General features: G+C 36.9%; 7 protein-coding genes, 1 long non-coding RNA gene and 3 pseudogenes across 13 annotated transcripts; 3 read left to right on the top strand and 8 right to left on the bottom strand.

Annotated features, from left to right (window-relative positions):
• Positions 112-1133, top strand: LOC104699941 (annotated as a pseudogene).
• Positions 2662-4043, top strand: LOC104704201 (mitogen-activated protein kinase 10-like). Its single transcript, XM_019227405.1, has 4 exons — positions 2662-2894; positions 3172-3301; positions 3405-3542; positions 3644-4043. The coding sequence occupies exons 1-4, from the start codon at positions 2662-2664 to the stop codon at positions 3980-3982; spliced, it is 840 nt and encodes a 279-aa protein (XP_019082950.1). The 3' UTR covers positions 3983-4043.
• Positions 4760-6846, bottom strand: LOC104699940 (protein FAM133B). The gene is made up of 5 exons (XM_010415341.2): positions 6480-6846; positions 5943-6044; positions 5344-5479; positions 5217-5263; positions 4760-5135 (listed from the first exon to the last, which is right to left on the bottom strand). Exons 1-5 carry the CDS (start codon positions 6564-6566, stop codon positions 4947-4949), a joined length of 561 nt encoding a protein of 186 aa, XP_010413643.1. The 5' UTR covers positions 6567-6846; the 3' UTR covers positions 4760-4946.
• On the top strand, positions 6923-8475 carry LOC104699939 (sm-like protein LSM6A). Of its 4 annotated transcripts, none has more exons than XM_010415340.2 (5): positions 6944-7023; positions 7105-7156; positions 7362-7504; positions 8053-8166; positions 8252-8475. In XM_010415340.2, exons 3-5 carry the CDS (start codon positions 7390-7392, stop codon positions 8296-8298), a joined length of 276 nt encoding a protein of 91 aa, XP_010413642.1. In that variant the 5' UTR covers positions 6944-7023; positions 7105-7156; positions 7362-7389; the 3' UTR covers positions 8299-8475. The 4 variants fall into 4 exon arrangements, with proteins under 4 accessions (XP_019082948.1, XP_010413641.1, XP_010413642.1 ...); XM_010415338.2 differs by having other exon boundaries at positions 7359-7504; XM_019227403.1 differs by lacking the exon at positions 7105-7156 and having other exon boundaries at positions 6923-7023; positions 7359-7504.
• LOC104699938 lies at positions 8601-9344 on the bottom strand. The gene is made up of 3 exons (XR_753470.1): positions 9269-9344; positions 9065-9180; positions 8601-8971 (listed from the first exon to the last, which is right to left on the bottom strand). It is a non-coding gene; the product is annotated as an uncharacterized LOC104699938 (long non-coding RNA).
• On the bottom strand, positions 9346-13483 carry LOC104699937 (LETM1 and EF-hand domain-containing protein 1, mitochondrial). The gene is made up of 15 exons (XM_010415336.2): positions 13350-13483; positions 12456-13120; positions 12051-12363; positions 11809-11955; positions 11621-11709; positions 11433-11525; positions 11226-11352; positions 11047-11111; positions 10795-10969; positions 10489-10683; positions 10346-10393; positions 10129-10275; positions 9960-10042; positions 9756-9871; positions 9346-9662 (listed from the first exon to the last, which is right to left on the bottom strand). Exons 2-15 carry the CDS (start codon positions 13046-13048, stop codon positions 9574-9576), a joined length of 2280 nt encoding a protein of 759 aa, XP_010413638.1. The 5' UTR covers positions 13049-13120; positions 13350-13483; the 3' UTR covers positions 9346-9573.
• LOC104699935 (serine/threonine-protein kinase CTR1-like) lies at positions 14146-17081 on the bottom strand. 3 transcript variants are annotated; one of them, XM_019227391.1, is made up of 11 exons: positions 16404-17081; positions 16223-16297; positions 16001-16105; positions 15819-15904; positions 15591-15711; positions 15334-15509; positions 15128-15249; positions 14945-15030; positions 14732-14856; positions 14505-14636; positions 14146-14386 (listed from the first exon to the last, which is right to left on the bottom strand). In XM_019227391.1, the coding sequence occupies exons 1-11, from the start codon at positions 16833-16835 to the stop codon at positions 14380-14382; spliced, it is 1467 nt and encodes a 488-aa protein (XP_019082936.1). In that variant the 5' UTR covers positions 16836-17081; the 3' UTR covers positions 14146-14379. The 3 variants fall into 3 exon arrangements, with proteins under 3 accessions (XP_019082936.1, XP_010413634.1, XP_010413635.1); XM_010415332.2 differs by having other exon boundaries at positions 15334-15476; XM_010415333.2 differs by lacking the exon at positions 14146-14386 and having other exon boundaries at positions 14501-14636; positions 15334-15476.
• Positions 17169-17746, bottom strand: LOC104699936. The gene has a single exon (XM_010415335.2). The coding sequence runs from the start codon at positions 17696-17698 to the stop codon at positions 17405-17407; it is 294 nt and encodes a 97-aa protein (XP_010413637.1). The 5' UTR covers positions 17699-17746; the 3' UTR covers positions 17169-17404.
• On the bottom strand, positions 17919-19769 carry LOC104699934 (NADP-dependent alkenal double bond reductase P2-like). Its single transcript, XM_010415331.2, has 5 exons — positions 19356-19769; positions 19078-19264; positions 18822-18988; positions 18645-18727; positions 17919-18545 (listed from the first exon to the last, which is right to left on the bottom strand). Exons 1-5 carry the CDS (start codon positions 19593-19595, stop codon positions 18167-18169), a joined length of 1056 nt encoding a protein of 351 aa, XP_010413633.1. The 5' UTR covers positions 19596-19769; the 3' UTR covers positions 17919-18166.
• LOC104699933 lies at positions 20464-22439 on the bottom strand (annotated as a pseudogene).
• Positions 22391-23999, bottom strand: LOC104704200 (annotated as a pseudogene).

Genomic DNA, 24676 nt, shown 5'->3' with positions numbered 1-24676 from the left:
TAAAGAAAACTAATCTCTCTCTCTCTCTCTCTCAATTATCTTGAATTGATCACTTGCCTTTTTGTTTATTGTAATGATTGGTTAGCATACTGTACCGGACTTCTCCTAGCCCGCCGTGTCCTGAAAATGCTTGAAATAGATGCATAGTATGAAGGGAATCTCGAGGTTATACCTATAAAAAAAACGCTTCTTGTTTTGTTTCTTGTATATCAAGGAAATGTTTCAATAATGTTCACATTAGGCCTCGGGAGAAGATTTCTCGGTGGGGTTCTACTGAGAATAGGAGACCATTCCGTTCTCTTCTCAATGTTGGACTTATCAGAACAACTACTGGAAACCGTGTCTTTGGTGCTCTGAAGGTATGCGTTTATGTGATAATTGCTTCCAGTATTGATCAGAAACTTTGCTTAGCTTGGTATGTTTGTTGTAAAAAAGGGTGCTCTTGATGGTGGTCTTGATATACCTCATTGCGACAAGAGATTCGCTGGATTCTCCAAAGAAGACAAACAGCTTGATTCCACAACTCACGCCAAATACATCTACGGTGGTCATGTCGCTGATTACATTAAGTTTCAAAACCGGAAACAACTAGAATGTCTCTGTTTTCTGCTCTGTTTTTCTGTGTACATAGCAAACCAAAACGTTTTGCAATTTCTTCCGTAGACTCTAAACGAATACGAGCCGGAGAAATTTCAAACTCATTTCAGTGAGTATGTGAAGAAAGGCATTGAAGCAAATGAGATGGAAGCATTGTACAAGAAAGTTCATGCCGAGATCCGAGCTGATCCGTTAGCTAGAAAGGGAAGCAATCTCTAAAGAAGCATAAGAGGTTTAACTTAAAGAGGCTTACTTATAAACAGAGGAAAGCTAATTTGATTGACCGTATTCGTATACTTAACTCAGCTGGTGAAGCCATCGATGAAGATGACCAGGAGTGAAAACGTTTTCCTCCCTCTTTAAATCTTGGAAATTTCTTTATTTCCTTCTAGTTTTGATCTAACCCTTCGTGGCTTTAAATTTTCATTTTCGTTAAGCAACTTGTGATTTTTCTTCACTGGACACATCTGTGCAAGTTGCTAAAATATTGTGTGTGTCGTCAATTCACTATTCCAATAGACTAGTCAGTTATTATGGATCGATCAGAACTAAAAATTTTGAAAGTGTAAGCAGATTTTAAAATCCCTAACAATATAAATGTGTGGTCTATTTTTAATCATCCATAAGTAGCAAATAATGATATATATAACAAATTCATCACTGGATTGTTGGACTGCCATTTTTGTTATTATGTGTTTTCATAAATATGAGGACATGTATGAAAGAATTTAACTATATAAGAACTCTTTTTTTTTTGCAAATGTATATTTCTTGCTAATCTCGGTAAAATACTTAAAGAAGAAAAACACATCATTACCCAAAAAAAAACTAAGTGCAACAAAGGGGAATATATCTTCGACGAAAAGGTAACAAATATTTTATTATTCTGTAAATAAATAAATAGAAACAATTTTTTTAATACATATTGTAAATAAATAAATAGAATAAAAACAATTATAAATATATTTTAAGCTCTTTTTTGGACATATACAGATATTTTAGTTTAAACTACAAATTAGCACAAAATAAACCTGTAAGACTAGTTTGAATTCTGTTTGGTTAACAATAATCTACTGCCTTGAGGTTTCTTTGTAAATGATTGGTGATGTCAAACTTCAGTTGTGATGATTTAAAATAGTAAAAAAAAACAAAGATTAAGGGTTAAAACTCACGTTGATACATGAAACAGAACTCAAATAAATAAGAGACAAACCGAAAAACCCATAAACATTAATTTTGATGGATTTAGGATTGCAAACTGAATTACAAAAAGAATGATCAATTCTAACAAGTGTGAATTCTATGTAGAAGAAGTGATCTCCTTCTCCATTGTCGTCCATTTCGTCTATAACCTCGCAGTTTCCCCTCTTGTCATAGAAGAAGTGATCTCCTTCTCCATTGTTTTGATACCAATTTTGATTGTTTGATGTACTAGTGCCAAAGTGAATTGATGGGCTTTCGAGGTATCATATTCATGATTAGGTGGACTATACATTTTCGGTTATAAATCTTTGATGCTAATGGACTTTTTATGGTTCAAGAATATTATTTTAATATAATTTAAAATAAAAATGTCAAATAATATTTTTAAATAAAGAAAAATTAGGAATATGGAAATCTATCCAAATTTTATCACTATGTTTGTATTTTAACTTAAGAGGGTGTATGAATCACAGGAAAAAAATCCATAGGGATCACATAATCTTCTTTTAACAACTTACCTAAAAACAGGTCACTTCAAAAATTATATTAGTTAATTATTATTTTTATATATAGAAGCTGAGAAAATTAAAATAAATAATACTTAGTAATTTTTATCCCCAGATGGAAAAGAAAATTGACAGCTAATATTTCCAAAAAATTTTAAGAAATTAAAATTATGATTATTTCTTGTATTATCACAACTCATATCCCCTGAGTTAAGCTTCCATACTTAAACTCCAGCCACTATATAAATTTAGTTCACTACCACCAACCCAACCCAACCCAAAAAAACAAACAGAACTACTTCAGTTCTTCTAAACAGAATAGTTTAAGCTTGTGAGAGAGAAAAAAAACAAAATCATGGAACCATCTAACGATGCTGAGACGGTGGAAACTCATCAAGGTGAGGTTACTACTAACGGCGTTTTGCCATTATCTCCAATGCTTGTGACTGATGAGGATGCTCCGGGGAATCTCAGCCATGACGGAAGATATATTCAATACAACCTCTTTCAGACTTATATCTTTAAAGTTACCGCAAAGTATCAGCCACCGATTACGCCTATTGGCAGAGGTGCTTCTGGTATCGTTTGGTAATATTACTTTCCTTTTAACTGAATCGTTTTATTTCTTTTCCTAACCATTTTGAGCTCTTGTGGTAAATGATTGTTAGTTGATAAAAGTTTCGTCTCTTTTTTATGATGAGAAGAACTCGAAATATTTCCATCTCTAAGATTTTTAAACAATTGTCTTCTTTTTTTTTTCATGGAAAAAAAGTAAATAAATGAATATTATTCATAATTTTATGTTATATTTGTTACTTTAAAATCACTACTGACATAAGTTTTTATGAAATATTTTTTTGGACAGTTCGGCTATGAACTCAGAGACCAATGAGAAGGTGGCAATCAAGAAAATATCGCATGCATTTGATAACCTAATCGAAGCAAAGAGAACTCTCCGTGAAATCAAGCTTCTTCGTCACTTCGATCATGAAAACGTTCGTTTATTTTCCAACCACACAATTCTCTCACTTTTTGAAATTTTATTTATTATTCTTTGACTAATAAGCTAATTATGTAATAAATTTTTATTTGTATAAGATTGTTGGAATCAGAGACGTAATCGTGCCTGCTCGGAGGGATTCATTCGAAGATGTTTACATTGTATATGAATTCATGGAGCATGACCTTTTTGGAGTCTTAACATCCGAACAAGAACTAACCAAAGACCACTGCATGGTTTGTGTTTGGAATTGTTTCTTGAAACGTAAAAATCATTTTATTAGAGAGCTTGAGATGATTCAATATTAATGATGTACTCTCTGTTTTTTTATTTGCAGTTTTTCATGTATCAAATCCTGCGCGGATTGAAGTACATTCATTCGGCTAATGTGCTACATAGAGATTTAAAACCGAGCAATCTCCTCTTGACTACACAGTGTGACTTAAAGATCTGTGATTTCGGGCTTGCTCGTTCCACTCCTGAGAGTCATGAAATGACTGAGTATGTTGTCACAAGGTGGTACCGTGCGCCCGAGCTTCTGTTGGGCACTTCTGATTACACCGCAGCAATAGATGTTTGGTCCGTTGGCTGTATATTCATGGAAATGATGAACCGCAAAACGCTCTTCCCCGGTAAAGATCAAGTTCATCAGCTTCGTTTGCATATGGAGGTATAATAAAGTAAAACCCTCTTTTTGCGCTAAGAACATATACGTTTTCTGTTACTCTTAAAAAAGTCTTGTTTTGCAGCTCATAGGCACTCCAACTGAAGAAGACCTTGAATTGTTCAGTGAAAACGCTAAGCGATACATACGGCAGCTTTCTAAGCATCCTCGCCAACCTTTCTCTGAGAAATTCCCGAATGTGCCTCCTTTGGCAATAGACTTGGTGGAGAAGATGTTAACATTTGACCCAAGAAAGAGAATCTCAGGTCAGTTTCTGTCAATTTATATAGAGCCTCTTTTGCAGTTTTATTTGGATTCTTATCATCATTTGTTTTGCCACTTTGCAGTTAAAGAAGCGCTTGCTCATCCATACCTTAGCTCGTTGCACGACCCTAGCGATGAACCAGAGTGCATGATGCCCTTCACTTTCGATTCAGATGAACGTTCACTCACAGAGGAGCAGGTTAAGGAGTTCATCTACTGTGAAGCCCTAGCTTTCAATCCTGAGCACCAGCCATAAGTGACCTCCTTGGCCTGACAACAATTCCGAAAACAGCCGTCCATGTTTCTATTTCTATCCATGTTTTTGCTTTTCAAATCCTTGCACTTTGAACCTTCTTCTGTTATTTTCTTTTCAGTTTTGTTGGATAATTTCTTGTATTTTCTTCAGTTTCCTGTTGCTTGGACTGAGAGTTTCTCAGAACATTTTGCATGTCATATGATTTTCTGCTGAATTCCCCCAATAAAATCCTTTTTGCTGTTGTCAAAATTCATTTTTTTTAAAGCAAATCAACTGAAAAACCATGATTGATTATGTGGACATTATTGCAACTCTCAATCCAACAAATAATAATACATGAGCTATTGTCAAAAATATAACATTGCGACAAGGAAGAAGCCAACCATATCCTAACTTGAGTATTTTGATTGAAGACAATCTTACTCTCGTAATGGTTCTTTTGCAGTTTTGCTTCTGTCAGTTCTTCAGATTGCCAAAGAATTTAGAGAGTGGTACAGGGCCGTCGGTTTCATCTTTACTTCTGCTAGAGTGTTTGTCTCTGCTGGACTTGTGCTTCTTCTCCTTCTTTGATCTTTTAGAACTCGATCTTGATCTTCTAGATTCATCTTCATCACTACTAGATGATGACTCTGAGGACGAATAGTGCTGCAAACACATAATGGTTAATGTTAACATAAGTTATAAAAGATGACACCATCTGTTATAAGTTAAAACTTTTAAAAGCACCTTTCTCTTTTTGCTTCTCTTCTTCTTTGAATCTCTATCTTTTTTATCTGTGAGGTCACCAGTTAATTACTTCCTCAGAAAGAAGGTTAAGAAATTCAGATATTATGTTAAGTTGATCATATATTACCTTTTCGGGACTTATCGCTAGAGTAGTTCCTTCCCTTAGAGAGTTTCAACGCCCTTTCTGCATCCAGTTGAGCTCTATACTCGCGCATCAGTTTATCGGTATCTGCTTCAAGTTCTCCCTTTTTCAATTCTTCTTCCTAAACATGTCACGTGAAGAAGATACAATGTTAAACATTTCCTCGTGTTCACAATGCAGAGAAGCTACAAAAGGGTAAGAACTAGAAACAGATATTGCAAGGTAATGAGTCTAATGACAATGTTAGACTGAACTGGTCCATCTATGCGTTATGAGAAATACGATGCTCAAGTTACTTCAAAACCTCGAGATAGAGATAGACATAACAGAGAGAAGAAACTCTATTTTATATATGTATACAAAAAAAAAACTGTGTCTATCTATGGGTGAAGATGAATAAGCGACAGTGGGAAACCAGTTGCTGGATTAAAGCTTTTAAATTGACAACAATAATAGCAAGCTTATCAACACTAATTGATTCAATGGTCAATCTAATAATATATACGGCATTTATAACAAAGATAAACATTCCAAACACCATTTATAAGATCTTAACCTTACTATGTAATTGTAGTAAGCTTTACCTTTTGCTTCTGCTTATACTCTTCCCATGTGATTGTATGTGTCGTCTTAAGGCTAGCCAAACGAGCCGCATGCCACTCTGGTGTATGAAATGAACCATCCACCTGAGACAATCCTCATCAGAAATGTTCCGGTACAGATACAAAATACGATCATCAAGCTAACAATACAACGAAGAAAACATTGACAGCAGAAAGAAGCAAATTGCTCCAATATCAAAGTTTGACTTCTCCAAAATGCTTCTTGTGTTAAGAGATTACAAAAACAATAAGAGACTCTCAAATCACACTGAAACACAAACTTTAATGCTACACACTTTACAAAATCACATCGAAACATGAATTGGTATTGTCAAAAAGCCCTGATACAAAGTTATTATTCCCCAAAAATTAGAACTTTCATCAGAGATCTACAAGCTTAATTCTAAAAGTGAAGTTACGCAGCTTGATCAATTTACCCATTAACACAAAGATCAATCAACAAAAATCAGAATGAGTTGGGGGATAGAGAGGAGGAAAATAGTATGAAAAGGTACAAACCATTCCGTCTTCAACCTCATCGGGCTGAGCTGAGCTGGAGCCAACCCTAGATCTCTGCATAGCCTTGTAAGCTTGATTCTTCCCCATATCTGATTGATTGATTGATTTACCCAACAAGAAATAAAAAGTCCGCAAATTTCTTGAAGGGGACAAGGAGAGAAAGACAACAAATTAGAGATTGAAGATGAAAGAAGCTGTGAGAGGGGTTTTGATTTCCTCTGGTTAATAAAAAAAATCAAGGGTTTGGGGATTAAAGGTCCAAAGGAGAGGATCTAGGGATCTGTATAGAAGCGAGCGAGAAGAGAGACGAGAACTGTGAGGCCGAACCGAAACGTAATGGAGATTTAATTTCACCCCCAAATTATAAAAGGACCAATTTTTATTAATACATACATATATAATATACTGTATAGTATTAATATGTATATTTTCATATATATTATTATATAGTTTTGGAAATTAATAAAAACCCTTTGGAGGACTGATTCATTATTTCTTCGTTTTCTCTCTCTCTCTCTGTCTCGTTCGACTCGAGTAAAGTCAGGTATGGATTCCATCTTAAAGTTTCGATTTTTCTTTACTTTTTCAATCGATTCGACTGAAAGTTTAGGTTTTTTATCTTTAGGGTTCGGAGTCTTTTTTTGTAATTGAGATCGTTGAGGAGCTTTACTGTTCCGGTAGGTTACGACTGAGTTTTGTTGTTTTAAATTCGAGTGAGTTTATGGGTTTTGTTTACTCTTGATGGTGAATGGTTTGTTTTTTAGATGAGTGTTGTGGTCGTATAGACATATTTGAGTCGTTGTCCTGTTTTCGTCTTTGTAGGAAAGAAATTTCAGAGTGAGTCAATTGATTTTCAGATCTCTTTAACTGTTTTTGCAGCAGTTACATATAAAGGATCGTGCTTTGAAAGATGAGTGGAGTTGGAGAGAAAGTTTCTGGGACGACTAAGACACCAGCTGATTTCCTCAAATCTATCCGTGGGAGACCCGTTGTTGTGAAGCTCAATTCTGGTGTTGATTATCGAGGTTGGTCTCTCTATCTCTCTCTCTTCTTCATATTCTTATGTTCTTGTGTGGCTGTGTAGTTTTTGCAAGTTCTCTACCTATCTCTACTGCACTTTAGGTTAGAAGTTTTGACTTAGGGCTGGTTCTTTTGGCTATGTTAATGGAATGAAAGAGCTGCTTGTTAAGCGCCCACTCAAGTAACTTAATTATCATTCATTTGGAGGTTATATTCCTCACTTATAACTAAAACTTGCCACAAAATGAGAAGCTTTCCTTACATTTTCTGTGGTTTTCTTGTGAATATTGTTCTTTACATTAATAACATGTTCCTTTGTACCTGCAATAAGGTTATTATAATAGTTGACTGAGAGATTTTTGAGCTTGGGTTTGTCTGATAAAAATGTTTAAGTTAGTTTGTCTCATGATCACGGCTTAAGGTCATGTAAGAGAGACCACTTATCTTATTCTTGTTAACTTGTTTCCCTTGGTACCCGAGTCAGTTTTACCTAAGTTCTGGTCAAACTTAATATCGAGTTCTTGATCAAGAATTGATAACTTTTTTTACACAGGCATTCTTACTTGCCTTGATGGGTATATGAACATAGCAATGGAGCAGACAGAGGAGTATATAAACGGGCAGCTCAAGAACAAATATGGTGACGCCTTTATCCGTGGAAACAATGGTAAATTGAATCTCTCTGATTCATCTTTCTCCCAATCTACTTCTTTGTGTATCCTTCTTTTTAAGTGTGTAATTGTTGGATGCAGTTCTCTACATCAGTACAGTAAAGAGGACTGTAGCTGACGGCGCCTAGGTCCATCCTGATGCATTATCATCAACAACACTAGTGGTCACGTTATGGCTGCCATTGGTGTTGTCTTCTTCGATCTCATATTAAAAGAAGCTTCTTGTAGTTGACATGTACAAGAATCTTATTATCACAGTCGTCGCTTTTTTTTCTTGCTATTATGATATAATTCACTTTTTAGGAGATGCTGACCCCAAAGATTATGAGATTAACCTATGACTTCATACACAGACGAACAAGCAAGTTTAGGAGTCGAATAATGTCGTTTAGGGAAACGCTTGGAAAGAAAAAAAAAAACGTTGTCAAAATAGTAAGCCTGTCAATTATCATATTCTAAGCCATTGACACAGTTGAATCAAAAGTTTCAATAAAAATAATACGCTCAAGATATCATTCTTGGCGTAATGTGGTTTTTTTAGTTTCCAACCTCTTTTCACATAACTAGCAAAAGGTCTCATACTCTTAGCCGCTTGTATATATAACTGCTTATGTCCAAGCAGTAAAACCTGAAGTAGAGTTTCTCTCAATGAAACTCTACAAAACTATCTTCACTGCTACTTAAAATGTCTTAAAATCAGAGTATCCTTCCTTCAATTTGATTCTTCTTCCGTTGCATTTTCTTCTGGCTTACTTCCCAACCTCCCTAACCTTACGATGTCTTCCACCATAATTCTTCCCTCTGTTGAATAACCAGTTCAAAACAAAGATCAACTAACATATTAACTTCTGAGAGATAAGAGCTCAAGCAGGTGAGGATCGCTCTGTTCTTTACCTTTATCTTTGGAGAGACTACTGATTAGTTGTTGAAGGCCATCCTTGGCAATTGTGTCTTTCAGGTACATTGCAGCAGCTGCAACTTCATCTGGTGTGACCTTTCCATCTCGATCCCTGCGTGCATTCAAATTGGATCACTTTAATATTTTACTCACAGAAACAGAACACTCAAACGAGAAAATGGAGAATATAATGTGTATACCTGTCAAGAAGCTGCCAGCCTTTGCCGATTTTGATATCCACATCATCAATTTCCTTCTCGAGGTTTTGTATCAGACNTTTCAATAAAAATAATACGCTCAAGATATCATTCTTGGCGTAATGTGGTTTTTTTAGTTTCCAACCTCTTTTCACATAACTAGCAAAAGGTCTCATACTCTTAGCCGCTTGTATATATAACTGCTTATGTCCAAGCAGTAAAACCTGAAGTAGAGTTTCTCTCAATGAAACTCTACAAAACTATCTTCACTGCTACTTAAAATGTCTTAAAATCAGAGTATCCTTCCTTCAATTTGATTCTTCTTCCGTTGCATTTTCTTCTGGCTTACTTCCCAACCTCCCTAACCTTACGATGTCTTCCACCATAATTCTTCCCTCTGTTGAATAACCAGTTCAAAACAAAGATCAACTAACATATTAACTTCTGAGAGATAAGAGCTCAAGCAGGTGAGGATCGCTCTGTTCTTTACCTTTATCTTTGGAGAGACTACTGATTAGTTGTTGAAGGCCATCCTTGGCAATTGTGTCTTTCAGGTACATTGCAGCAGCTGCAACTTCATCTGGTGTGACCTTTCCATCTCGATCCCTGCGTGCATTCAAATTGGATCACTTTAATATTTTACTCACAGAAACAGAACACTCAAACGAGAAAATGGAGAATATAATGTGTATACCTGTCAAGAAGCTGCCAGCCTTTGCCGATTTTGATATCCACATCATCAATTTCCTTCTCGAGGTTTTGTATCAGACCATCAACCTTAAAAAGTATGCTTGACAAGTTAGTTCTGATAAAAATCTCATCGAACTTTGATATTCTTTTAGAATTATTTGAAACCTATTTACCTTTTCCATGAGTGCAGACGAAACCTCGTCTGATTCAGCAACTTCCTCAGCTTGGTCACTATCTTCTCTAGCTGCTTTGTATGCCTTTACTGCAGCTTTTTCACCATCTACATCTTCTCTCTCGACCATTGTGTTATAGAACTCCATCTGGAGAAACAGAAAAAAAAAGTCTTTTAATCTAGGACACAAAAAGCTAATGCATTTGTGTGCAGCGTACCTCTTTCTTCACCAATCTCAGGAATTCTTCGCGCTCTCTACATACAGACTGTTCATATCAAAAACAAGCAGAGCCTCAAATAAGTATCAGAAAAATTGCTCTGGGTATTCATTATTGACAAACCATAGACTCGTTTTTCTTACAGAAGCAGAAGCTAAAACACCCAATGCACGGCTAAGTTTGCAAAGATCATCTTGCTGTTCAAGAACTCTAGCTCTGGCCTGTTCTTGTGCTTCGCTGGCCGTTGGTATGGTCATCTCTTGCAATGCCTTATCCTCTTCGGCACCTTTAACATCCTTAATCCTTGTAAGCTCTTCTTCTTCTTTCTCTTCTTCTTCCTGTAAATATATTGATAAACAAAATATTAACTCTGGAAAACACAGAATTCGAGTTCTTTAACTTCCTCAAGCAAGCATAATATAATACAATCAAGTGGTATATGATCAGACCTTGATCAGTTCTTCTTGCATCTCAAGGTACTCTAACTTCCTCCTTCTCTCAGAAATAGGGTCTTCAGATGGCAGAGAAGTAATACCAACAGTATCCACAACCTCGTCAGGTAGAGAAGAAAGAGTAGCTCGGACAGCATCCTCTGCCTTAACTCTTCCAGAAACCGTGAATGCCCTGATATAAACTGCTATCAGAAATTTATTCGCAATAGAACTGATGGAAAAACGAATTAAAAGAGTTCTGGAACCTACCTGGAGAGGATCAACAACGACGAGGGGACAGAATGATTGAGCGACAAATCCATCCAGTCGCGAAGCTGCAAGATTGTTCCGATACAAAAACATTAATAAATGTAACATTATTTTTTCCTGATGGAGTTTAATATATAATAATAAAGAACCAAGAAACATAGGAGGAAAAAAGGAGAAACCTGCTGCCTCATCTCTTCAACTGAAACCAGTCCTAGCATTCCCCGTTCCCTGCAATCTTCGCGTAGCTCAGCTTCTGAAAGGGAATCCACACCCTCAGCTCTAATCAGTTTATCATCTTCCTTAATGCTGCAATGAAAAAGAGTAAAAATTAAACATCAAAGCAAGGTAGCAAGTATAATAACAATGAGATGTGGAAGCAACTTAACCTCCTCAGTCTTTTCCTGAGCATATATCGCAGATAAGCATCTGTTCCATAAGGGCTAATACCCATATATTTGCACATGTTAACCAAGCGAGGCCTATATTTGAAGAACAAAGAGGTAACTACTGTCAGAATATGTTCCTTTAAGAGCGCAAGATATCTCCAAGATCAAACAAAAAAGGAGCAACAAACCTGCTAATGTTATCCAAAGTAAGCTCATCGTTGAAAAGCTTTGCAAAGCCCAAAAGTTCATCATTATGGACTATTTGACCTCTTCGAACCTGCAAGCCAGGATTATAAGAACAAGGAAAATGAATTTCAAATCCAAAAACCAAAAGAAAAGAAAGTATCTTAGCCAACACAAAATTATGACTTTTTACCTTGTCTAGAAAGTCATCCAGGTCTTCAGCGGTTTTCTTTACTTCTCCAGATCTTGAATGTTTAACTTCCTTAGCCATCTCTCTGGCAGTTTCCTGAAGAAACTTAGCATATTCCATCCTTGCAAGTAATTTCCTTTTCAATGCTTCCTGTGCATTAACAAAAGAGCAACATCAAAAAAGAGATCACGAAGGCAAGAAGGTAACAAATGAATGTGTAAAGCCGACACTCCTTTGACACATACCTCTTCTTTCATCTTGTCTTGGAAAGTTGACGGTAACATATTAGGGAAGAGCTTCAAGAAAACTGGCAGAAGGAACTCCATAAACGGCACGAGGATGAACACTGCAAACGGCACTAATCTAAAGATATCAGCTGTAGTTCGAGTAAGCTGTTGCCTTTCTCTTCTGGAGAGACTCTTTCCACCAGCCAACTTGAGAAGCAATCTAGAACTGATTCTAGTGTCTGCCCAGAGTAATTTGGTCCCCAGCCAATAGTGTTTCATTGTTGACACAAACTCCTGCTTCCAGTGAGTAAGCTTTTTCGCCCAATCCGCTCTGTAGAAAAACAGAAAGTCAGTACACTACAATATCCATGCATAAAGCCTGGCGATGAAGAACACAAAAAACGTAAGGAGAGAAAGCTAAACCTGTTCATGGCGGCAACAGCTCTTATAGCAGGACCTATCTTAAGAACAATTGTCCATGCCCTCTGTACAATAGATCGAGCAACCTTTTTGGAATCTTGAAGACGTTTAGCTTTGGCCTTTGCTTTAACACTGCTAAGACTTTCAACAGCTTGATCACATTCCTCAGGAGACGCCTCTTTCCTATTTTTAGCAACCTCATCAACTTTTTTATCTTCATCATCAGGCTTCTTAGCTGCAACTGTAGTAGCATCACGAATGAATACGCTCCTATATCTCATCCCAAGAGAAGGACCAACTTCTGAACTTCCATAACCGAAGGCCGAGGAGTGAAAACCATGGAAACTACGATTGAAATATCCATATCTAGAAAGCAACAGAAGACCATCTTCTCTTCCTGTAAAAGACTTGTGTTGTTGAGTCACAGGTTTAGTTTCCACGGGAGGAGGACGGTTGATAGCGGAATGGTAAGCATGTGAATGAACCACCGTCTGAGAGGAGTTTCCAATGGATTGAAAGCTCTGAATCGAACGAGCATAGACATTCAAATAATCTGAAATTATATTCTTTCTCCTAATGATCGCTCTTGACGCCATTTTGTTAATATCCTTGTCGTTTGTTCAAAGCTGAATCAGCTGGTCATCTCCCACAAGAGAACAGTCCTTGATCTGATTTTTTTGGAATAGGAAAAAAAAAGGCGCTAAATCAAAAGCTACCAAGATGAAGACAAATTCAGCGAACCCATAACTAAGAATCAGAACCGAAACAAAAACCCTAGACGATTAATCGAAATCGATTACGAGAAAAGTCACAATCTTTTACCCCAGAAAGTGAAATGCGAAACTCTTGATTTCAACCTAGTTTGAGGAAATCGGAGAAAAGATACGAAAAACTTACAGAAGACGGAGGAATCTGAAGATGACGAACACTGTTGACCGGAGAAAGTGAATCACCAAGCCGGAGAAATTTGAGAGGTTTTAGGGATGCGGCAAATAAATCGTGAGCAAAAGGGTTTTAGATTTTTTTTCCCTTTTTTCTTTTCTTTTCGAAGACGGAGAAATAATAAATAAAGACATTTTTTGCTTACACCTGTATGAGTGAGTGAATCTCCACCGTTGGATCGTATCTGTAGGGCGCGTACGTTTTCCATTGTCACCACGTGTGCGAATCCTCGATCAGATGTAATATACTTGATGCCCACGACGAAGGGATATATAGATTTATTTTATTTTTTTCATCAATTATTTTGGTTTTGTTTTGTATTCATTATTAAATGAATTATAGTTATTAGCTTTTACTTCTCAATCAAACAAACAAAAATAGTATTATATCCATTATCATTACTCAAGAGATAAATTTATCAAAACTAATATTTGTTTTGTATTCATTATTAAATTAATAAAATAATATATACGCTTCTTTTTTTTTGTTTTTTTAATATATACGCTTTTACTTCTTCATCAAATAAACAAGAAAAACGTATTTGATAATATATACGCTTTTGATAAATCCATTACCATTATTGTAAGATAATTTATCAAAACTAAATATTTGTTCACCTCTCAGACAAAATTCACATATTTGTAATTTCAGCATTAATCATGTTGGATTTGATGCTATATTTTTTTTCATCTATCCCTCTCTTATGATAGAACTCTTGTCTAGAATTTAACATGTGCTTCCAATTTCAATATGAACAAGTGATGTGTATGTTTATCATAAAATATATTCTTTACAAAATAACCAAAAAAAAACTTATGAAATGTAACAAACAAACATTATAACAACAACAAAAAGTGATCTTCTGTTTCTAACAAGGCTAGTGAGTTTGTGAATCTGCTTCTTTTAGTATGCAATATCTCACTCCCATCTCGTTTTTTCTCCATGGGTTTAAGTTGAAGGTTTTGATTGATTTAATATTTCCATTTCATTTCCTGCAAAAAAAAAAAAGAGAACATAACATGATGAACCTAGATATTTGGACTAACTAAAGATTATCTAATTCAGATTAAAGAAAAGGGAAAAAAAAATGAAACTTTTTTTTTTGTTTACCAAGGGAACTTAAATGTGTCTTTCCACCAACCCTGCTTCGAACAGTTTGCGACTATCTTGTCGAGCCGTATGATAATCTCAGAGAATGTTGGCCTCATACCGATTTCTGGATGCCAACATTCCCCAATCAACCTACATAATATAATCACGATTCTTGACTTGTTAATGTTCAAGAAACAAATCACAGATAATGTTTTAAAACATGAACAAGATCTTGAAATGCTTACTCTTTCAATTCCGGAGGGTAACTCTTTGTTTTTGTTCTGATTGTTGGTCTTTTTCCTTCTATACACATCGATTCTGCAACCTCCTCAGGTGTTTTAGGATGGAATAAAGATACTCCCTCAGTCAACTTCACATATGATACCAAACAAACATTGCAGACTATGAGACTGAGACATTTAACTATAAACAAAAAGGCTAAAGATTTGTGTTACTACCTCATACAAAATGACACCAAACGAATGCACATCAACCCTTTTATCGAAGACTTCGTCTTTGTATATTTCGGGTGCTATGTAGTAACCTGCAGTTCAAAAAGGTAAACATAGGATCTTTCAAGAACAAAGCTTCTTGTGTATGTAATAATTCTGTTTGTAACTAAAATGTAGCATTTTTCTTACTGGACTTATCGATTTGAGCTTCGTGGTTCACTACTTTTGCATTCTCTTCTGCAATCTTTGACAACTTTATCAAACCAAATCCAGAGATCTTCAATTGCCCTCCTCTATCCAGCAAAATATTTCTGGCACCTTACAAAAAACTTTCAAAATATTATCCAAACTGTTATTTTTCGCCCTTAACTAACATGCTCTCGACTTTGTCTTACTTTGGCTTTAACTCGCAGTGGATGATCGGATCTGGTTTACATTCATGAAGATAGTTCATGCCTCTGGCAATATCAAGAGCAAATCTCAGAGCTTTTGAAGGTGACAGACGACCTTTCTTTTGAAGGTAAACACTTAGATCACCCTGGAATTGGTTAATGAAACAAATTAGATCACCCTGAAATTGGTTAATGAAACAAGATTGCCACAGTTGGATTTGGAAATAAAGTGAAAAAAGACAAATACAGTGCTTACTTACTTTTGGATTATACTCAACTACAATCATCATTGGTAGATTTTGAGTGACGGCTCCAACAAATTGAACAATATTTGGATGCCGAGCTTTTGCTAGCAAAGTCAATTCGTTTGTGAAAGCATTACTGGTCATATCAAAGAGACAGAAAGAGCAAAACAAAGAGTTAAGTTATTTCATGTGATGTTACCAACATGTTAAACAGAGTAATTCAAGAACAAGAAGAATGCATACACGCGTTCCCGATCTGAATAACTATCTTTGTCGAATATTTTTACAGAGACTCGCGTGCCATTCCATTTAGCAACCTGATAAGTTCCCTGCAAATGAAGCAAAAGCAAACACATCAGCAGGATAAAAGATGCAGTAGGAAACAAAAAAATTTTCAGCTCTTTGTAACAGGAGAATCAACAAACTTTAGAGATGCCATCAACTTTTCGGACTTGAAGCTCGAGTGGATTAAGCTCATACTCAGGAACTTCTTTCGGATTCCCTACCGTCATTGGAGTCTTTCTGGTTTTCTAAAATTTAACACAAAAAAACAAATCTTGAAGACGAAGCAAAGCACCAGAGGAAGAGAAAGAAACCAATCATCTTAAGAACATAAAGGATAAATCTTTTTGTTAAAAAAACCATACCGGAGCTTTAGCTCCTCGAGCTTTCAAAAGATTATACACTTCAACATTCCCATAGTACTTTGCATCAACAGCCGCCTGAACAATGTTAACAAAATGTCACCTTAAGGATGCATAATTCGGTTTAACCAAAACGAATCCAATAATATATTCATGAAAACAGGGGAATCAGATGAACACAGACCGTGCTACCCCAACGATCACGAGCATCAATGTTAGCTCTCCGGCTAAGAAGAACCTTAACAACTTCGTAATGACCTTCACAAGAGGCGATGTGAAGAGCCGTACGACCATCAAGATCAATGCTGTTCACATCGATTCCTTCATTAAGCAGCTCCTCAACGCCATTAACATCACCTTTACTCGCCATAAAGAGAAGCTGCATCGTCGAATCAAGATTCTCGGGGACAGACATATGCGGCCCGCAGCTAAGAGACTCAGGGCTACGTCTTATCGGATCAAGCGAAGATTGACGACCAAAGCTGAACCTCATATTGTTACGGCGTGGATCCAGAGAGTTTTGGCGCGTGAATTGTCGGCTTAGTGTTCGCCGCATTGATCCTGTCGAGAATTGTCTCGATATCCCACGCTTCAATTGCGCCGCTACGTTCTCCATGATGTGATTGAATTGCCAAACAAAAAAAAGAACCAACGATCAGTTAAGGATCAAAACCACATTGCATCTTTTTTTTTGGAGATAAGACGATGAAGAAAAGGTTGAAAATTGCAAGAAACAGAGACGATCGTTTTTTTTTCCTTCTTTTTTTTTTGATTGTTCTTCGTTTTGGTATTATCCATAAACAGATTGACAAAACAATGGTTTCATTGGCTAACAATGTCGTTCTTGAGCAGTAAAACGCGGGTAATCGCTATTTTTTTTTAATCTCTCATCTCATACATAATTAGATAACTAATTACAAATTTATATGACTACAAAACAAAAAAACAATTAACCAAACAAAACGAAGCTTATTTGTAATGATAAATTCAAACGTTGACATTTATTTGTTATAAACAGTCGAATTAGCAAAGATGAGAACTTGTTCGACTTCAAGTGAAAAATAAAAATTGTACATTTTTTTATAGAAGAGCGATGATGGCATTACCAGAACAAAATACAATTCTCGAAGACGAGATTACATCTTTTAGAAACTCGGATCTGGGAATTAACTAGTGACTGATACTTCAGAAGACGACGCGAAACTGCGGGGCGTCTTTGCCGTCGGCGGGAAGAATCTCCCAACGGCAAGGTTCGAGATCTTCGGAAACGGGACAGTATCCAGCGAGAGTGACTCTGTCTCCGGTAGCCGCAACGGAGCCGAACTCGAAAACCGTCGCGCGATCGGGTCGAGGAACTTCTATGGCTCCGTTCATACCCGGAGCTGGAGTTTCTGATTTCGGCATCTGTATCATATCCTGCTTAGACGTCTCGGACTGTGACGGCTTAGGACTTCCCGTGAACCATGATAGAATCCCCATCGCTATTCTCGCTCGAATCGGTGGTTCTCTCGAAAGATTTGGGGGGGGGGGGGGNNNNGGGGGAATGTTGAATTAGGGCTTATCTCATCTTTTTCCCCCCTTTGTTACATACATTGGGCCTTGTAATTTTAGTATGGGCTTCAGTTGGGTTTCAATTTAAGCCCATAAATAAATAAAAATATGTAGTTTTGATAAATATATCCTTATATTTCATATGAATTCCAATTAGAGCTCAAACTTTTAAAATACCACATACAAACCCAAATTTCTCAGAAGCAAATACACAAAGGTTGAAGACTCAATCTTCTACAGATACTGGAAGCAAATAAATAGGAAGCACTAACAAAATACTAGGACAACCTATTGACTCCTTATACATGGGAGCTTATTCAGAAACAAATTAAGACGACCAAAACAAACTCAAAAACAACACAGATTGGTATAACAACCAGACACTGATAAACTTGGTCACTCTCGAGAAACTTTGATAACTTGCTTACCAACGTTTCGTCCATGTAAAAGTCCAACAAGAGCAGCAGGACCGTTCTCGAGTCCTTCCACTATGTCTTCAACGTAAGTTAACTTGTCTTCTTTTATGTTGGAAAGCACAAACTCCAAAAACTTGGGTTTTTGATCGTTGAACTCGTAACAAGCAAACCCTTGCATCCTTATCCTCTTGAACATGATGTCTGGTAGATTTTGTACCAAGTCTCTGGTCTCAAGATGGTACTGAGAGATCATCCCACAGACAGAGATCCTTCCTGAAGTTCTCATGTTAAGTAGCACAGCGTCAAGCATTTTGCCTCCCACGTTCTCAAAGTATATGTCAATGCCTTTTGGGAAACACCTATAATCAAGAAAATAAATTGAGAGCTAGGAGACTTTTGATTATGTGATTCAAGAAACTGAATATTAAGAAGAAGAAGGAGAATTTATAATAATTAACCTTTTTAAGGCGGAGTCAAAATCAGGCTCTTCCTTGTAATTGAATGCATCATCGAAACCAAATTTGTTCAGCAAGAGATCAACCTTTATGGGAACTTAAACAATGTAAGCTAGAGACCGCCAAAAAAAGATTTAACTCTTTTGATCGAAAAGTTTCAGAACAAAAAGGCCTCCTGACCTTTTGTTTACTTCCAGCACTTCCAACAACATAGCAGCCCATCAACTTAGCAAATTGACCCACTAACTGACCAACCGCACCAGAAGCCGCAGACACAAACACTGTTTCTCCTTTCTTAGGTGAACATATCTCGAAAAATCCACCATAAGCAGTCAAACCTGGCATACCTGTTTATGAAAAGAAAGAAACAGAGCTTTTAGGAGATATATATATGTCTTTAATTAACATTGTAATGTATACCAAATCTGATACCAACCAAGGATTCCGGTATAATAGGTGAGAGGAACATCGATATTGATGTCGATTTTGGTGAATCTACCACTACCAGTCGCTTTAATAATACGATACTCCTCCCAGTCGACGATTCCGTGAACAAAATCACCTTCTGCAAAACCTGGATTATCAGAAGCTATCACCTTAGACACTCCAAATCCATATATAGGCTGCAACAACGCATCAGCAACAATTGTTAATTAAACCATCTCATGAGGTGCTTGTGTATGCAAAATGCATGTATGAATGTGTGAGTGTTACCTTGCCAGGGACGAAAGCATCCAAAAGTGCTGAAGTCGAAGGAGTTGGTTCTCTCATCAAAATTCCAATGTAAGGGTCACAAGACAAGTAAAGATTCTTCACCAGCATTGCCCCTGATCCGGGCTTAACCTTGAGTTCCATGATGTCTGAAGCGGTGACAATCATAAGATCAGACTCTTTTGGGGTACCCTCCACATAATTTCTCAGTATCACTTGCTTGTTTTTCACGGTGGTCTCCATATTCCTCGGCTGCACACTTACGCCCTTAGTAAAGCCCTTCTTCTTGCTTTGGTCAGATCTATATACAGTCTTCCAAACTTAACCCAGTTTTAGTTGGCTCACATGTTACACATGGACTCAAAAGCATCTTTGTTGGGATACGATATGTGTGGTGTTTCTGATGTAAAAAAAACTACTCCCTCCGGATTGTTTTACTAGGGAGTATCTATTTATTGTGAGTGTTGGAATATTTGTGGTCAAGATGCATATATAGACATATAGTGCACTGTGAAAATGACAAGTGACTATTCACGAGTTATCTCAATTTAGACCTATTGTATTCATGTCTCCCTCTATCCCAAAATATAGAATCTTTTAGCTTTTTTTTGTTTGTTCCATTTTATTAGATTTTCTCAAATTTTTATATTTAAATAGTTTATGACTTTTTAAATTCTGCAATATTTTTTCTATTGGTTGAACTTTTATAAATAATAGTGTATTTATTATTTCTTAATCTTTGTGTATTTAGTCAAAGAAATCTTATAAAATGAGACTGAGGGAGTAAATAATTTATATGAACTCTTTTTCTTTAATTGAGATGAATTAAATGTTTATTTTAACTAACAAGGAAACAAAATGTCTTCTTAAACTTTCTACCAAAAAAAAAATGTCTTCTTAAACTTTTTTTTTTTTGGTCGACTGGAATTTTTATTCATCAACTTGTGGTGGAACCAAAGGTGAAATACAACACTAAAGCCGGTGGACGAAAGCATATTTTCCGTTAAATTAAAAAGTAGTAATTATGTTCTCGTTTAAAAATTAGGACAGATTTTTAACGAAAAAATAAATATGTTGCAGCAGTGAATTTGGTAGTATATCCTTATATTTCATACCAAACTTTTAAAAGTTCCGCATACAGCCCACAATGCTGATGCTAAGTAATCAGAGATAACAGATTGGTATAGTTTTACATACAACTCGGTCACTCTTGAGCAACTTTGACAACTTGCTTACCAATGTTTTTGTCCATGTAAAGGTCCAACAAGAGCAGCAGGACCGTTCTCAAGTCCTTCGACGATGTCTTCAACGTAAGTTAACTTGACTTCTTTTATGTAGGGAAGCACAAACTCCAAAAACTTGGGATATCGATCGATGAAGTCATATCCAGCAAACCCTTGCATCCTTATCCTCTTGAAGATGATGTCCGGTAGATTTTGTACCAAGTCTCTGGTTTCGAGATGGTACTGAGAGATCATCCCACAGACAGCGATTCTTCCTGAAGTTCTCATGTTTAGTAGCACAGCGTCAAGCATTTTGCCTCCCACGTTCTCAAAGTATATGTCAATGCCTTTTGGGAAACACCTACAATGAAGAGGAAACTGATGAAAGCTATGAGATTTTGTTTCTGTGATTCAAGAAACTGAATATTAAGAAGGAGAATATATAAGAACCTCTTTAAGGTGGAGTCAAAGATCAGGCTCTTCCTTGTAATTGAATGCATCATCGAAACCAAATTTGTTCAGCAAGAGATCAACCTTTATTGGGAACTAAAACAATGTAAGAGAACGCCAAAAAAAAAAAACCAAAAAGTTGAACTCTTTTTGATCGGAAAGTGCAGAACCAAGGACCTTATGTTTACTTCCAGCACTTCCAACAACATAGCAGCCCATCAACTTAGCAAACTGACCCACGAGCTGACCAACCGCACCAGAAGCCGAAGACACAAACATTGTTTCTCCTTTCTTAGGTGAACATATCTCGAAAAATCCAGCGTAAGCAGTCAGACCTGGCATACCTGTTTATGAAAGAAAAAGGAAAAAAACAGAGCTTTTTAGGAGAAATAGGTCAATTAACATTGTAATGTATATTTTTCAATTTCTGCAAAAATAAATCTGATACTAACCGAGGATTCCGGTATAATATGTAAGAGGAACATTGATGTTGATGTCGATTTTGAAAAAACTACCAGTCGCGTTAATAATACTATACTCCTCCCAGTCGACGATTCCCCAAACAAAATCACCTTTTGCAAAACCTGGATTATCAGAAGTAATCACCTTAGACACTCCAAATCCAGCTATAGGCTGCAACCACGCATCACCAACAATTGTTAATTAAACCATCTCAGGTGCTTGTGTATGTATGAATGTGTGAGTAGTGCTGTTACCTTGCCAGGGACGAAAGCATCCCAAAGTGCTGAAGTCGAAGGAGTTGGTTCTCTCATGAAAATCCCAATGTAAGGGTCACAAGACAAGTAAAGATTCTTCACCAGAATTGCCCCTGATCCGGGCTTAACCTTGAGTTCCATAATGTCTGAAGCTGTGACTATCATAAGATCAGACTCTTTAGGGATACCCTTCACATAATTTCTTAGAATCACTTGCTTGTTTTTCACGGTGGTCTCCATATTCCTAAGATCAGTAAACCCCTTCTTGCTTTGGTCAGATATCTATACAGTCTTCCAAACTTAACAAAATTTTAGTTGGCTCACATAGTCACACATCATAGAAAGGACTCAATTGCATGCCAAAAGCATATTTGGTAATTGGTACGATATAATATTTGTGGTGCTGGAACATTTCTGGCCCAGATGCGTATTTGTAGTACTGTACTGTGACGATGACAAGAAGTGACTAACTAATTAAATCTCACAACGCCAAACACCATTCATTATTATAAGTATATATGTATCAATAATTGAAATATATTATCTTAGTTACTAAAATATCTTCTAAAAATATTTCACTGTGTAGTTTTTGATTTATGATGGCCTAATGGTTAAAGTAAGTCCGCGATTTAAAAATATTTACAGTTCAAACCTGCAAGAAACAATTTATGAGTTTAATGTTACACAGAATAATTGCACATGAAATCAGCAACTTTGATCTTGCACTTTGATGAAACTCCAAGATGCGTCTTTAGATCCCTAGACAGAATGGCATCATCCACCGCAATACCTTGTGCAACCTCCACTTGCACCAGTTCAAGGCATTTCGATTCCCCAATAATACTCTTCAAGTGTTCCAACTCTTTAGCAGTTCCTCCATAACCAAGAACATGCAACACCTTTACTTTGAATGGACGCATGGTAACATCGCCTGTGTAACCATCCAAACCCTGGAGAAGAATCAAGAAGATGCATGTAAAGGATCAACGACTAAGTCCGTCCGTCTCTCTCTAGAATATATTCTTTCATGGGGTTCTGCAAATGATATACATACCTGGATGATTAGAGTTTCAAGCTTTGGAGACTGCTTAAGCAGATATGGCAGCAGTTTCCAACCTCGTTTATTCTTACTCCCAAAAGACAAGCTCACCAGTTTGTTAAACACCGGTAGAAATAGTCCACGTTTAACACATCGAGAAATCACCTGAAAACAGACACACACACATACTTCAAGAATGTCTAAGCTCTTAAACGTTTCTTAAGGATAAACACATTTTGGGGAAAAAAAACTTACGTCAGTAGAACCGGGAGATAGATGCAGGGTCTCGATGTTGCTTATCCCTTTAAACAGACGAGTTATATCCGGCTCCGTGACCCTTTCAGAATAACGCAGATCCAGCCTAGCTTCGACTAGGGACTCCAAGTTAACTTGTTCGTACTCAGCCGAGGCATAATCGGAGTAGTCGAGGGACACAAGACTTGGGGCGTCAAATGACATACTCTGCATGGTATCAACTGCAACCTCACAATCGTAGTGAACCGACAGTTTGATTGATGGTCCGACTCGATATGCAGTATGGGTATCCTTCAGAGTAAGCCCGGACAACTAACTCCTCTAGCACCGGACAGCCAGGAAGAAGCACGTAACACAGATCTTCAGATTCAAAAAAGATTGAATTGATGCAGAGACTCTTAAGCGCTGGAAGAGACACATCTGGAGGAATTTTCCCAAGATCAATTTTTGTTCCCAGTGTCAGCTTAACCAGCGTCTTGCTCTTAAAGAGCTCAGGGGGCAGAAAGACGTCACCGTATTCCCTATCTGCGGGATGCTCGTAAACACCAGTTTCAGGACTCAGAACGATTGTACATAAGGTCTGTATGCTTACGTCCAGCTCCAAAACACCACGTTCTAGCGCATTACATATCCAGCGGCCCACACAAGCTAACTCGCTGGCCATGTGAATGACACATTTTAGAGAGAATTTCTTGATAGGAGAACCGCACTGCAAAGCGAGTGTTCTATCAATGAAATTCCTGAAGCTCTCCCGCATCACAACCCTCTCTTCTGGACCCTCTTCCGGTTTTAGCAAGTCAAAATAATCAAAATCAAGATTATGAACTAATCTAAACACATTCCTCCACTTTTTAGCTAGAACAGAGGTTGAAGCAGCCTGTTTTGTAGGAAGCGAGGACAAGATTTTGCCAAGAACCTCGTCAGGGAGCCAGCTGATTGCATCTTTTGAGCCAGTGTTCAACATTGTGGTATTCATACAGACAGAACAGAACCAATATCTTCCTCAAAAGTATCTGAAATATGAAGTGAGCTCAGAGTGATATACAGTGAGTGACTGCTGGATTAAACAAAGAAAAGAGAGGATATTAACATAACCTAGAGACAAAGCTCAAAATCGCATCAATGTTACAAAAGAAGGAGGGGGAGAGAACAAAAGGTCAAGAGAAGTTCAACACTTGAGCACGCAACTACGCAATGAAAGCTAAATCAACGAAATTACTTTCAGACAAAAAAAACACAGGAGCGTAAAGGTTCACGCTTGAATCAACCCTTAAATTAATGGCAAGGTCCGACCTCGATAGTCACACCAAGAAGCCGAGTAAAGCACAACTAATCCATCAAATTACTCAATCTATCTATATAACCAAGTGGAAGCTCAAAAGAACAACACTTTAAGCCCTTGTAGGAGAACAGAGATCAGAGAATTGCAATTTCATATAACAAATTTTAACAATGTAAAGCTTCTACAAAACTATGAGGATACTACAAATTGCACATAACAATGACGTTCCACAACTCTAAAAAAAAAAGAAAAAAGAGGGCATAGAATGTAAAAGCTTCAACCTTTTCCTTTTCGATTGAATTGAAGACCTCTCTCCCTTCAATGAAAGATGGTGAAAGAAGATATATATATTGGGGGGG

This window comes from Camelina sativa, chromosome 7 (genome assembly GCF_000633955.1).
Source record: "Camelina sativa cultivar DH55 chromosome 7, Cs, whole genome shotgun sequence".
Lineage (NCBI taxonomy): Eukaryota > Viridiplantae > Streptophyta > Magnoliopsida > Brassicales > Brassicaceae > Camelina > Camelina sativa.
This window is presented reverse-complemented; position numbering and strand designations above follow the sequence as displayed.

Coding starts and splice junctions, on each gene's coding strand:
- LOC104704201 (XM_019227405.1), top strand. CDS start 2,662: ATGGAACCATCTAACGATGCTGAGACGGTGGAAACTCATCAAGGTGAG. Junction 2,895..3,171: donor GGTGCTTCTGGTATCGTTTG/GTAATATTACTT, acceptor TTTTTTGGACAG/TTCGGCTATGAACTCAGAGA. Junction 3,543..3,643: donor TAACCAAAGACCACTGCATG/GTTTGTGTTTGG, acceptor TTTTATTTGCAG/TTTTTCATGTATCAAATCCT.
- LOC104699940 (XM_010415341.2), bottom strand. CDS start 6,566: ATGGGGAAGAATCAAGCTTACAAGGCTATGCAGAGATCTAGGGTTGGC. Junction 5,264..5,343: donor TAGCGATAAGTCCCGAAAAG/GTAATATATGAT, acceptor GTGACCTCACAG/ATAAAAAAGATAGAGATTCA. Junction 5,136..5,216: donor AGAGAAGCAAAAAGAGAAAG/GTGCTTTTAAAA, acceptor ATGTGTTTGCAG/CACTATTCGTCCTCAGAGTC.
- LOC104699939 (XM_019227403.1), top strand. CDS start 7,390: ATGAGTGGAGTTGGAGAGAAAGTTTCTGGGACGACTAAGACACCAGCT. Junction 7,505..8,052: donor TTCTGGTGTTGATTATCGAG/GTTGGTCTCTCT, acceptor TTTTTTACACAG/GCATTCTTACTTGCCTTGAT. Junction 8,167..8,251: donor CTTTATCCGTGGAAACAATG/GTAAATTGAATC, acceptor TGTTGGATGCAG/TTCTCTACATCAGTACAGTA.
- LOC104699937 (XM_010415336.2), bottom strand. CDS start 13,048: ATGGCGTCAAGAGCGATCATTAGGAGAAAGAATATAATTTCAGATTAT. Junction 11,956..12,050: donor AAGACAAGATGAAAGAAGAG/GTATGTGTCAAA, acceptor GTTAATGCACAG/GAAGCATTGAAAAGGAAATT. Junction 10,276..10,345: donor TGAGATTGGTGAAGAAAGAG/GTACGCTGCACA, acceptor CTGTTTCTCCAG/ATGGAGTTCTATAACACAAT.
- LOC104699935 (XM_019227391.1), bottom strand. CDS start 16,835: ATGGAGAACGTAGCGGCGCAATTGAAGCGTGGGATATCGAGACAATTC. Junction 15,250..15,333: donor CACTGCGAGTTAAAGCCAAA/GTAAGACAAAGT, acceptor GTAAGGTGCCAG/AAATATTTTGCTGGATAGAG. Junction 14,857..14,944: donor TTGGTGTCATTTTGTATGAG/GTAGTAACACAA, acceptor TCATATGTGAAG/TTGACTGAGGGAGTATCTTT.
- LOC104699936 (XM_010415335.2), bottom strand. CDS start 17,698: ATGGGGATTCTATCATGGTTCACGGGAAGTCCTAAGCCGTCACAGTCC.
- LOC104699934 (XM_010415331.2), bottom strand. CDS start 19,595: ATGGAGACCACCGTGAAAAACAAGCAAGTGATACTGAGAAATTATGTG. Junction 18,728..18,821: donor GTGCTGGAAGTAAACAAAAG/GTCAGGAGGCCT, acceptor GTTCCCATAAAG/GTTGATCTCTTGCTGAACAA. Junction 18,546..18,644: donor TTTGACTCCGCCTTAAAAAG/GTTAATTATTAT, acceptor TCTTGATTATAG/GTGTTTCCCAAAAGGCATTG.